At 40.9% G+C, this 12,438-nt stretch overlaps 1 protein-coding gene across 1 annotated transcript in view; it reads right to left on the bottom strand.

Annotated features, from left to right (window-relative positions):
* The window catches only part of LOC110003601 (adhesion G protein-coupled receptor L3), a 219,866-nt gene that overhangs the window by 150,684 nt on the left and 56,744 nt on the right, over window positions 1–12,438 (bottom strand). The window contains exon 3 of the mRNA XM_065950385.1: window positions 9,658–9,883. Within this exon, the coding sequence (XP_065806457.1) occupies window positions 9,658–9,712 (55 nt within the window). The 5' untranslated portion in view covers window positions 9,713–9,883. The remainder of the gene's footprint in view (window positions 1–9,657; window positions 9,884–12,438) is intronic.

Raw genomic sequence — 12,438 nt, 5'->3', positions numbered from 1 at the left:
ATTTCCTGAGGCTTTTCAGCATTAGAAATTGCAATTAAGGAACAATTTTATAATTACAAGCATCAAATCCTTATCACAGCTGGATACAGCTAAATCAAAGTAACCCATGAATGTCACTGTCAGTTCACGTCATATATCAGGTCAAGGGTTATCTTTGATGTTGGACAGATGATACATTGAACGGTTGTAGATAAAGATTTGCACAACCTCACCAAATACACCCCCTCCACCAACTCTCCTTCCACAGACAAACACACACATTCAAAAATCGAAAATATCGCCGCACGTTATTAGCAACATGTGGTTTAAAAAGGGAAGATTCTAATCTGAATAATTAGCAAACATGCAAATAGAATAGCCTCGAGGCGTATACTGTAATCATGTACTGCCGCAGTAACAATTCATCATGTTGGTGTGTCGGGGGAGGGGGAAGGGGGGCTCTGACAGCTTCACCATGCACACGGTCATAACCTCACCCATGATTGTGCCAATCCGACAAAGCCGCTACATTTGCATATACAGCGCTGTTCTGTCTATAGCTACATGTAATCATCGGCCTAGTCTTTCACAGCATCTCCTGTGTCATCACAATGCAAATGTGTCATCTGCATGTCGGATTTATTTTGAAAGGCGGCGGGATAAAAAAGCATACGTCGCTCGTATAGATTTCACACTGTGGCTGGAGGAGAAAAAAGTTATTAATTTCACAAATTGAGTAAAGCATAGGTCGCCGCATTGTGTCTCTCTGTGTGCTTCCTGTTTGCCCTTCCTGCTCCTTGCTTCCCGCCCACATGCCAAATTACTGCCTGACCCCTGCTGTTATGCAGTGTGGGAAACCCTGTTGGTGTTGCACGCCCACCATTTTTGCCCTGTGAGCTGGTCTGCAGGGTTACTTCAGCAAATCTCTCTCTGCTCTTCCAGAAAGTACAAACAACACACAACACACAACACACAACACACACACACACACACACACAATGCAGCCTAATGTAAACTAGCATCCACGACCACTTGACCTCGCTGTCAATATCTGTACTCATTAAACACCATTCGGCCAGCAGCGAGTCTACTTTAAATGGCATCATTCAGCGCTTACCGTATTATGCCTGTGTAACTGGGCTCAATGAATGGGGAGTCTAAGAATCGTATTTGGAAGATATACACAGGTCCAAGTCGGGACACCTATAAAACATGCGGGGGTATTTAACCCCACCCTGCCATTCTTAATGTTGCTGTCATTCATTCCTCTTGGGTTGCCAGTTCTGACAGCAATTTGGCAATGTCAAGCAGTCGCTGGGGATGCCACGGGCAGCAAAGGCCATTCTTTTATTCCCCCATATCAAGCAGGTATTGATTTTTCACTCATTACAGAAGAACATAAAAGGGAGGGGATTTCTGAGCGCCATGCCAAATGCCACACAAAATGTAACCAAGGGTGGAAAAATGAATACAAACAAAAACTCAAAGCAGTTATGTAAAATAAGGTTTAAAAAAATAATAATAATTCCTGCCCAAATATAAGACCCAATAAAACTCCTTTACAAAAATAAAAGAAAATCATCATGCAGAATGAAGCAATGGAATAATCTGGAATCCAAATGACAGCTGCAGAGGCCACCCCAAGGCTAGGTATAACAACAAAGTTAATTTTTTCATAACTGCGACACTATTATCTTTTTCCAGAAACCTTGTGTGGCTTATGTATGGGGGGGGGGATAAGCATAATCCATTCCCTGTAAAAAGAGAGGCAAATAAAAAAAATCTGTTAAAGCATTAAACCCAAGGCATTTTAGAGAATATCATCAAAAACCATTTTCAGAAGCCATCAACGTTTTATGTGATATTCAAGTAAGAAACTACTTAGGGAATGCATTTAGCAGGCAATAAATTTCTCTGTTGTTTAATTAAAATCTGTTGTTCTCAAGTCCTCTCAACTGAAATGTGTCCGTGTCATCTCATCATCCCTATCTTTTAAGCTGAACTGGTTTTTGTTTATCCCGCACGGTGCTATATTTTCATGCGAATGAAGATAAAGTGCGGTGACTATGCACTCGGGATGTGCTAATGTCAACTTGCAGAGGCCGAAGTTATCCGTCTGAGCCTGTTTAGCACTTTGTGGCCTTGCCGTGACATTTATTGCACCAGTATGTGCACCACATTCTTCATTCCAAGCTGAAGTTTGCAGGGTGTTGGACTTATTTTCTACCTCCATACCAGTGTGAATGAGGCGTATGCTATTGTAAAACTTGTGTATGACTAACATAAGCACTAAACAAGGATGGCGTTTTGGACATTTCAACATTGTGGTCTAGAGGACCAGACTTAAATCTCTCTTGGAGTAGGCAATAGATTACAATGTGAGTATGCAGAGGCATTCATGGGCCCCAGAGGATGGGATCCCCTGACATTTCCTCCCGCTTCACCACCAGCTTTCTGTTTGTGGTCGAGTGAAATATCTTCACAACTGTTGCATGGATTACCGTAAATTTGGTTAAGACATTTATATCCCCCAAAGATGAATTACTGCCACTTTTTCTGTGCTCCTGACTTTTCCTCTCGTGGCATTAAGTCTTACTTTCAGTTTGTTTGAGACTTTAGTTTATGCCTCAGTATTTGCAAAACAAATTGAGCATTTAGATGCTCGTCCTACTTCACATATCGCACACGTTAACCTGCAAAACTAAAACGCTACAAAGTAAAAATACTACCGATAAACATAATCCACTTACATTAGCATAGTCCCTGTAAGAATTGTGCCATCCAGTTGTTGGCATTTGTGCTGGCTTTAATCAATACATGAAGAAGAATAACTGCTCTGAGATGCCTTTAATGTATGTGATTACACAGAGTTGGCCTTAAGGATTCATTGCCACAGTCACATACTGTGTGTGTTGTGTAATGCTATTTAGCATGTCCTTTATGCTGTGTATGACATGCACAGTATGTATGCAAAATACTGGATTAGTATGAGCGCAGCGTGGGACATTCTAGCCATGCAAATAGATATACAATGCTTGCATTGGAAACACATGTTTCAACAACAATGTTTAATAAAGAAATCAACTTAATGTATCAAAATAGAGCATGAGCATGAATCCACTTGTAACCTGACTTAGGCTGGATTTGGAACACTTAAAAAATGTATCTGGTAATTAGAAAATGTGTTTTATAAATACTGAACTGAGCCCAAAACCATCAACCATTTTTAAACACTACCTCTGGATTAAGTGTAAAGTTTAACTGTATTTTATCTGGATGTTGTGTTGGGAATCAGCTGGTAGTTAATTGAAAAAAAAAAAAGGTTTTCCAATTCCCTTGCCCGTCCTTTGTACCTTTATGTATTCCACACACTACACATATAAACCCTGATGGAATATGTAAGGTCAATATTTTGAGTCTTCAAAACCTGCAGTTATAAAACTTTTTTCCTTCTACTTTCTTTCCTTCTACCAAAGACAAAATAACTATGCACATCCCTCTGCCTCATCTTCATAAAACACTGACACTTCATAAACACTTCATAAAAACACTGTTCAAAGTTATATCCTTAATCTATTAATGCATACATAATTCAGCACGGCTCTGACGTCTATCTGCCCGTACATTATGCAGCTCCAAGTGAGTGATTGACATCCACCCACTCCGAAGACCGCTTATTTCTTCTACGCTTCAAGAGGCGTCTCACAGTCACAACAAAACAGTACATGCCTCTGTGGGCTTTACAAAGAACTTTCTGCCGCTTTGAAATATGAGCTCAAATAAATCATTTGTTTAATTAATTAAGCAAATTAGGCAAATCCAGGGATGCCTTGGCGGTCGGAGACGGTGCCCTGGCACAAGGAGATTAATTAAGTGGATCGGATACAGGAACAGGGAGGGTGACGTCAGGGTTTTTTATGTCGTTGTTGTTGTTTGGTTACACACAGCTAACCTTTGAATATGTGTGCTGATGCCTCAATGTAAGCAACAGAGGGTGTTTGTGTAAAGTGCACGGTGGCCTGGATGAAACTCTGTGTGAGCATTAAAAGAGTATGACTCTATATGACTCTCCTCAGAAAGGGAAAGGTATTTTTTTCTTTACATTCTGTCTTCTTAGACCCGATGTATAACTGCTCCTACCTGACCTTGATCGGAGACCCATGGAAAACCAACAAACACACACGTCTACAGAGCGGCTGAAAAGGGAAAACGCAATACAACATTCAAAAGAATTTCCATGAAGAGACACCAAGTGCCAACCTCAAGGGTAAAAAAAATAAACCCAATGCGGATGTGAAACAGAAATAAAAAGTACCACCTTGCATATCCACTTGAGGCTGACCTCTAAACCACAAAAGATTCCCTTTATGGCCCATATATAAAGCTGTTTTTTTTTGCGGCAGAAACAACATGTTTACAGCCTGGTACAAAATAAATGATTTCCGTCTCTGTAGCTCGTTTCTCTATTCATGACAACTGCACAAGGGCTGAAGGCTGAAATATTCTAACCCATCTGTTTTATATGTCAAGCATTCAGTTATACATAACTAATGGGGAGGTCACTTTGAGTGACAGGTGGATACTGATAGACATCGAGCTGTTTTGGTAATTGAAATTCTAGTATTACACATCACATTTTTACTTGAGTCAGTAGCTCTTGTGCATCAAACATTGATTTATATTTTTGGCCAGTGTATAGAATTTTTCTTTGCCCTTGAGAGTTTCTGAGAAGCTTTTTACCCAGGAACGGTGATACTGATGTAGACGGCTTCTCCTCTGCTGTAGACTGTACTGACCTAAAGGTTCATCGACAATTTGGCAGTATAGATTCAATGAGTGCTTTGGTAAGCATAAGAGACGAGACTTCAATTCTGTGGCTTAACCAATCAGATCCCTTCTTTCTGTGCTTGTCTAAGTGTAGACACTTTTTGGCTTCAATTTTGTACAACGGAAGGGGATGGAGACATACTCAATAGTTGTATAATATAGTTCTTGAAATATTTTTGAATTTGCATAGATTCCTTATTTGCAGCCTGCTTCTCCTAATGGAAGACCTTTGGACCCCTTCTGAGTCACCGTACACATGTGCTGAGCAGATGCCTCCCTGTCTCGTCCATCCCTCATTACCTACCCCCCCCTCCCCCCCCTTTCCCCATGATGACATCTGCTTTCAGACTTGATGTATGCAGTCGTTTCTGACCATGAAAAATACATGTCAGACTTCACGCTTTCGTCCCCTCCATTGGTTCACGAGCCGTCATCCATTATAGCCGCCATGTCTCCCGATTCCACGGCGCGGTATTAAGTGGGATGAATATGAAATCCTTCCAAGAGCGTTTTGCGTGCACAGAAATGCATGATTAATGCGCTGCTCAGGCGTGGCCGGAGTGTTTGGGACATTGCTTTTCCTTTTGTTACTCACGGCTACCAAAACAATGACAAGGATGGCTTTTCACGCATTTTTCAACCCAGCGCCTGCATCTGAGAAGAGAACCTTTTTTATTAATCTTGCAGGACACACAAAAAGGAAGCCATGCAAGACGGCACACATGCACACACACACACACACACAGGAACCGAAGGCACTTAACTCCACCCACACACATCCTCATAGGTCCTTCGCCTTCATCCTATCATCGGCTCTTTTCATCTTCCTGCTGAGACACTTGTCCAAAAATATTCCTCGTCTTCATCCGATGCAAGTCTGTGCATTATTTTGAACACCTGGGATCAGCACTTGCCATGTGTGTCAAAAGAAACAGCGCTATTCCCCGTGTGTGAATCCATTCAGCCGTGAACATGTGTGTGCATGCCCGGGACCGAAAAGACAAAAGGGACTATGAAGCCAGAAGTAGGCTAGCATCCCCCAAAGTCCACATCTCCAACACTCTCAGGGAGACGCATGCACAATGACACTGTGGTGAATATTCCCACTAAAGCTCCCACAGCTGCAGAACAATTCACTGGCAACATCTGGTCGAGTCTGCTTATAGCAACACTGCTGTGCTGGGTGTCAAATTGTTCTTTTTTTTTTTTTTTTTTTTTTTTTCTTCATAAAACTGTCAGAATTTTTTTTTTTACAAGGGATTTCAACCACTTCATCTGTTGTTTAAACAAGCCTTAAATGCTCCAATGTTGTTCTAAAAACCAGGGCTGCTAGATGGTTTGTCAGTTGGATGTCACCAATTCGCGTGGGATCAATGAGTGATTGATTGTCCGAGTGTTTCCGACAAAGCAGCATGATTGATTTAAGGGACTGCGTGTAGGTTTTCTTTTTGTTCGTGCACGTTTCAGCTCATTTGTCAGAAATCATGCATGCATTGCTGCCTCTCAGAAATGGCTAAAACAGCTGTTCAGATAAAATACATGTTTTCTCGTATCATATTTCATATTTTCACACCACGTTGACATAAACTGAAGGCGATGGCAGCCCTATAGGTAAGAAAATCAAGCCACAAATCCAGAAAATGTTTGAAATAGTAGTCATGAACTAATTCTGAATATAGTCAATAACTTGTAAATGGGCTAAAATATTGAGAAAAAATAATTTCCCATGTTTTTTGTTGCAATAAACACAGCAATAGAAGCCTGGATCGAAGGAAAACTAAGCCCTCAAACTAGAAAAAGTGACTTGCTAATATTATTTTCAGTGTTTGGCGTATTTGCTAAAAATATTCCCTTGACCAAAATGGTTGTCGTAGGGTTTCCACAGGGGCCACATTTATTTAAATTCCCATCTTCTTGAAACCATTCACATCCATCCCCGATGACACTCCCTAATCGGCTGAGGCTGGTTGTCTTGGAGTTCCTGCTCATCCAGCCAAAGAGACCATCAATTTACATCTTTGTAATCCTAAAATGTTGTTGGCTTGAATGGTGTTTTGGGAATAGAAGATTTCCAGTGAGAGAACGGTGTGGACAAAAAAACATGAAAACATGTCTGACAGTGCGGCTAAGAATGAGAAATTCAGACTGAAGATTCACACGGACAGGTTGAGGGATGCTTACATGCCGTGTGATTGACACATCTGTTGTAGGCAGCACTTTAGACTCAATGCTAATCCAATAAAAGGTCAAGAGGTTAAAACAATGAGGACCAATGACACTGACCGCACAGAACCTATTTACTATTTATGGTTCTTTGCCCAGTTATATGCTCGTGTGTGTGTGTGTGTGTGTGTGTGTGTGTGTCTGGCTCCTTACAGTGTTTGGAATTGTTGTTGAGGGTATTTGAGGGCAACTACAATCTTATAATTGTACACAAGAAATAGAATAGGAATTCACATTTCATTTTCTACACAGATTTAGTTTGTACTGTATGGTGCAAACAAGGATAACATTTTTCTTTTACCCGGCTGTGTTAGTGAGCAATCATCAGGTACGTGATGTCAAGCACAATACACACACACACACACACACACACACACACACACACACACACACACACACACACACACACACACAATCTCTCTGTACAGTTAAAATCCCAGCTTGCTCATCAGATACGGAGCTGTGGAGGTTTATGGTGAGGAGTGAACATCAGTCCCTCCTGTCAATATATGCGCAGTCTGTACTCAGGTCAGCACAGAAAATATTGTCGGACAAATCTCCCATCCTCACCTCTGAGTAGGAGCTTTTACGATCTGGCAGATTATATGAAAGTTTCAAGGCCCCCAATGCAACTGTTTCAAAAACTCACTTGTGCTTCGGTAAACACAATCATTGTGAAGAATGTTTCTTGGGGCTGTAGGGTTCGTGCAATATCATCAAAGTGTTCTCCCTACAGTTGTTACAGGGTATATATACTGTTGTGCCGTGTTATCCTGCCATATTGTGTCTCATCATATTTGATCATGTTATCAGGAGTTTGGGAAAATAAACTCCCTTGACACATGGTCTATGGTTCTGTGTTGTAGCAGTGGCCAAAAAGATTTAAACCAGTCATAATGGTTTCTTTAATGTCTTTGTAATAATAATGAAGGGTATTTTGAGGGATTTTTTTTTAAAGAATAAATACTATGTATGTCTAACCCTGCTGGTTTGATTGATTAAAATAAACATTGTGGTTAAATCGGATCAGTTAACTGTTTTTTGTTTTTTTTTTAATTTCTAATTTGTAAAAGAAGAGGAGACCTGTTCATGACATCACTGCCCCGCATTCACTACTGTATCAACCTTTAGCAGTTGTTAAGTCCCTCTGTCCCATTTTTTTTTTTTTAGTTATTATACAACCAAGAAAACAAAAAAAAAAGTTCAGCTAAATAAGTTCCTCAAGGAAATCAGAAGTTAGTTAGACTTGCTGGATAAGGTTAGCACTCCATGGGACGCTACTCTACGCAAACTCTGTTTAATCCTTCTCACATTATTAAAAAGGAAGCCAGTGTTAACCGTCTGTCTCTCATGGCTCCAGTTTCAGTGTTGGCAAATGACCAAGCTGTTCAAAACTCTGAACAACTGGAAGTTTCAGCCGTCTGTTCTTTGTTTGTTACTCCATGATGTCAATCAGAAAATGAGACTACATACAGAATCCCACTGTCCTGCAGAGAAGAAACAACCCAGAATGATTTCCCCCGGCTGGTTAAATGTCTGAGAAATGACTTTGGAGTTGAAGGGATATAATGAACAACACTGATATCTGACGAAGCGGGTGAACAGCAGCGAGAAAAAACAGTCATAACCCTAAAGAACACTAATATTAAGCAAACTGGATATATAGCATACTGCTGTCACCTGTCCTCTTTCTTTTGAGCATTAAGGCAAACTACAGATGCCATAAGTGGGCTTTCATTAGCATTGGATGATGAACCAAGTACAGCATAAAGATACTACAGCATAAAAAACAATTCAATTAGCCTCAAATCTCCCATTAATGGTTTTAGCCATGTCAAATTAACATTGTTACGGGCTATTGCCCCCCTCCCAATACTTCCTACATCTAAACTCTAGCTGATTGTTACCAACCAGCCCATCTGCACTCACTCACACACTTCACACACACACACACACACACACACACACACACAATCCACCCGACCACCACCAAAGAAGTCTCTAATCTGAATTTAAATTACTTCATTTAGCCTCTGAAACAATCCACAGACAGAAAAAGGGAAACTCTGCAAAACCAGAGTGGTTTCCATTTAAGAGAAAAGGGGGTGGGGGGGGGGGGGGGAGATAGACTTAGCAACTTAATCTTAAGATCTTAATGCGTGAAATGATAAAAGAGGTCCTTTTTTTTCCCCCTGCTCTTCTTGTTTTACTGAACATGTGCTACAAAGCTGAGGCAGTGTTAATGATTCTTTGTAAGTCATTTCTGTTCATTACCAACACCAGCAGAGGAAGAGAACGAGACGTAAGAGAGAGAGGGAAGGATCTCAAAATAGGTTTGAAAAAAACGAGAAACACACGAGAGTGCAAATAAGAAAAGTGGAGACAAAAGTTTCAGGGGAGTATTGAGAAGTGAAAAAAGTGCTAATTAGCGAGAGGAGAAAAGAAGACAAAAAGGCAGAAAAACTCAAAAGACTTCTGGATCCCAGAATGAGGCACTTTTATAGCTAAAGGATAGAATTCTGTAAGGCTTCAAAACAAATTCAAGAGGTATGTGTTGGTGCAAACACCCACACATTCACATAGACGCCAACCCAGACAAACACCAGCCCCCTAATGAGCTAAACTCACCCAGAGCGGCTGGTGCAAAGAGGCTGGCGAGGACAAGCAGGCGTGCGGTCCACATGGCCTCCTCCTCCTCTTACCGCCCGCTGCTGAAGGTCCCGGTTTAGGTCAGTCTTTAGCTGGCAAATGCCGGAATTGGGGTTCCACCTTTATGGCACGGCTCCCTCCACTGTGCCACGTTCACCACAAGGACACAAGTCCTGCTGCTCAGAACCTGGATGCAGTCCAGAATCTGTCAAAGAAATAAAAAAAGAAAGTTTAGTTAGCTTTAAGAAAACAGTTTTTTTCATTTAAAACTAAACTGTGTCTTTTTCCAGTAAGACACACAACAGATGGATCGACCAAGGCTTCAGCATCCTTGTGAGCATTCCTTATGGCGTTGTGGGTTTTCGAGTTGTCATCGACTGACTGGGTGCAAGTTGCTCGATCTCCAGTCAGATCAACTCGCACCGGGTGTGACAGCGTGAAATCCATCATGTATTTTGGGATATTCTGTTGTTTGTTGCTCATCGATGTGTTAACTCCCCCACCTTAACAACAAATCACTCCTACGGAGACGCAAGGAGGGAGCGATGAAGCAACTTTTGGAAAACAAATGTGTGTGTGTGTGTGTGTATTGAGTATGTATGCTCCAGACCTTGGGTGTATTCTGGCGAGGCCTTTTGGTAATTGACATCAGAAGCTCTGCTGTGGGTTTTTTTTTCATTCCCTCTGAGTACGTGACATAACTTCACAATTTGAGATTTTGCACCTGTGAATATTTTAGAAAAGACTACTTTGCTCGAAAGGCTTTGATTCCAAAATACCAGACAAAAAAAAAACATCGCCTGATCAGATGCACTTTAATCAGCCCAAAGAGACAAAGCTAACTTTGACCTCCACAAATTTCTCTGGAACGCCGTCACATAGCCTTTAAAAATGAATATGGGTGACAAGACAAATCCCCAGAAGTGAAGCTAAAACATCTAGATCACCCCCAGGTGAGTGAGCTGTCGTACAGGTTACAAAGCCCACCTCCTCCATGTTAACAGATGGGAGATAACTATAAAATTAAAAAAAACAGATCAAACCATTTTTTTCTTGAACACAGTTTCTGTCTGGTTCCTATCATGAAGATTTTTGTCAAAGTGTTTTCTGATGAGCCTTAGCCGTTATTAGTTCCTGCAGTGTTATACAAACAAAGTACATGAGGATGTAACTTGCACTTAAATTAACTTTAAGATTTTGACAATCTTTTTTTCAAGCCTTTTCTTTAGGCTTTTATTTAGAGGACAGAGTAGATTGGATAGAGTCAGAAACAGGGAGAGAGTGGGGGATGACATGCGGTAAATGGCCAAGGGAGGGAATCTGACATTGCCGCTTCAAGGGCTAATACCTGTGTACATGGGAAGCATGATTTAACCACTGAGCCTTACCATGTTTTTTTACTCGATTAAACGTGTTTTGGGTGGCGGAAAAGATGAGACACTAACACCGACACATTTCTCTTGCACATACTCTGGCTACCAATGACATCACCAGCGCCAAGACGTCTGAGCCCACTTATATGTATATTTTGGCTTCATAATGGAAAGAGGTGGGGACTCGATGTCCATCTTTATACACAATGTGACATTACCGCTACGCACAAGACACTGAGTGAAGTTATTGCCAAATATTACGAGACAGCATACTTGGATTAGAATTGTAAAATGTGATTTAATGGAGTCGGAGTGGATATTTAAACAATGGCACACAAGTTTCAAACCCAAAACTCTGAACTAAAATAAATACACGGGGGGGAAAAACCAGTTAAATGAGGATACATGTATTTTCAATCTATATTCTGATGAGATTATCTCCCATCAAGCCCATATCATGCTATTAAGGTTAAGTCCGCTTTAATGATTAGGCAATCCAAGCCCCTCTGTTATCCACTATCAGCCATGATCTGCCGCAGAAATATAATCTCTGCAAAATGATACAAGCCACAGAGTGCACACACACACACACACACAATGCCGCCATCCCTCTACACGCGCATTATCCCTTGCACATTAAGCATTCTATGCTGCATTTAATATTGCTGGGAGATAATTCCATTGTGGGATGCTGGGAAATCTGGTTACAAAAGGTCAAAACTAGCACGCTGCATCAAAGGACAAGGCACTGGGGAGGTTGACTGACATTACATTTTAAATACACCTCTTACAGACATCCGTAATGGAGTTATGCTATGACTTCTTTCAGTCTCAAAATCTAGCTCCTAATCGAAAAAAAAAAATCTTCCATTAGAGTAATCTGATCTTTTGGAGCAATTATTTATAGGTTTGAGAATGGCATGTCTCTGCATAAACAGACCATTTGTGTGATATTAAGAGGTTAAAAGTCATCTTTCTCATCCGCAAAGTCTTAGGAGAGAGGAGCAAAAAAAACTAGAAGTCCAACAACTCTTCTGAACCACATCTGCTGTACCGTTGACTTCAATTCTTTTTATACATACACATGATGACAGGGCTTTTAAGACATTAAAATAGCAGTGTGATGGATTCTTTTTTGATCAAAGAAAATATCCTTGTGAGTAAACAGCGCTTTTAATAAAACGCCGTGACAGCTGCCGGAGAGCGAAATTAAATATGACATCAAATCAGATAGTGCGACTCCCTTGACAGGGAAAAAAAAACACATTATTCCTGGAATAATCGCATTCAAATTCACTGTCCAAGCGGCAAATTGGACTTGAAGTTTATACTGTAGGACAACTTCTAAATTGGTGGCAGAGAAAAAGAGACAAAAAAGGGAGGCAGG

This window comes from Labrus bergylta, chromosome 22 (assembly GCF_963930695.1).
Source record: "Labrus bergylta chromosome 22, fLabBer1.1, whole genome shotgun sequence".
NCBI classification, from domain to species: Eukaryota; Metazoa; Chordata; class Actinopteri; order Labriformes; family Labridae; genus Labrus; species Labrus bergylta.
This window is presented reverse-complemented; position numbering and strand designations above follow the sequence as displayed.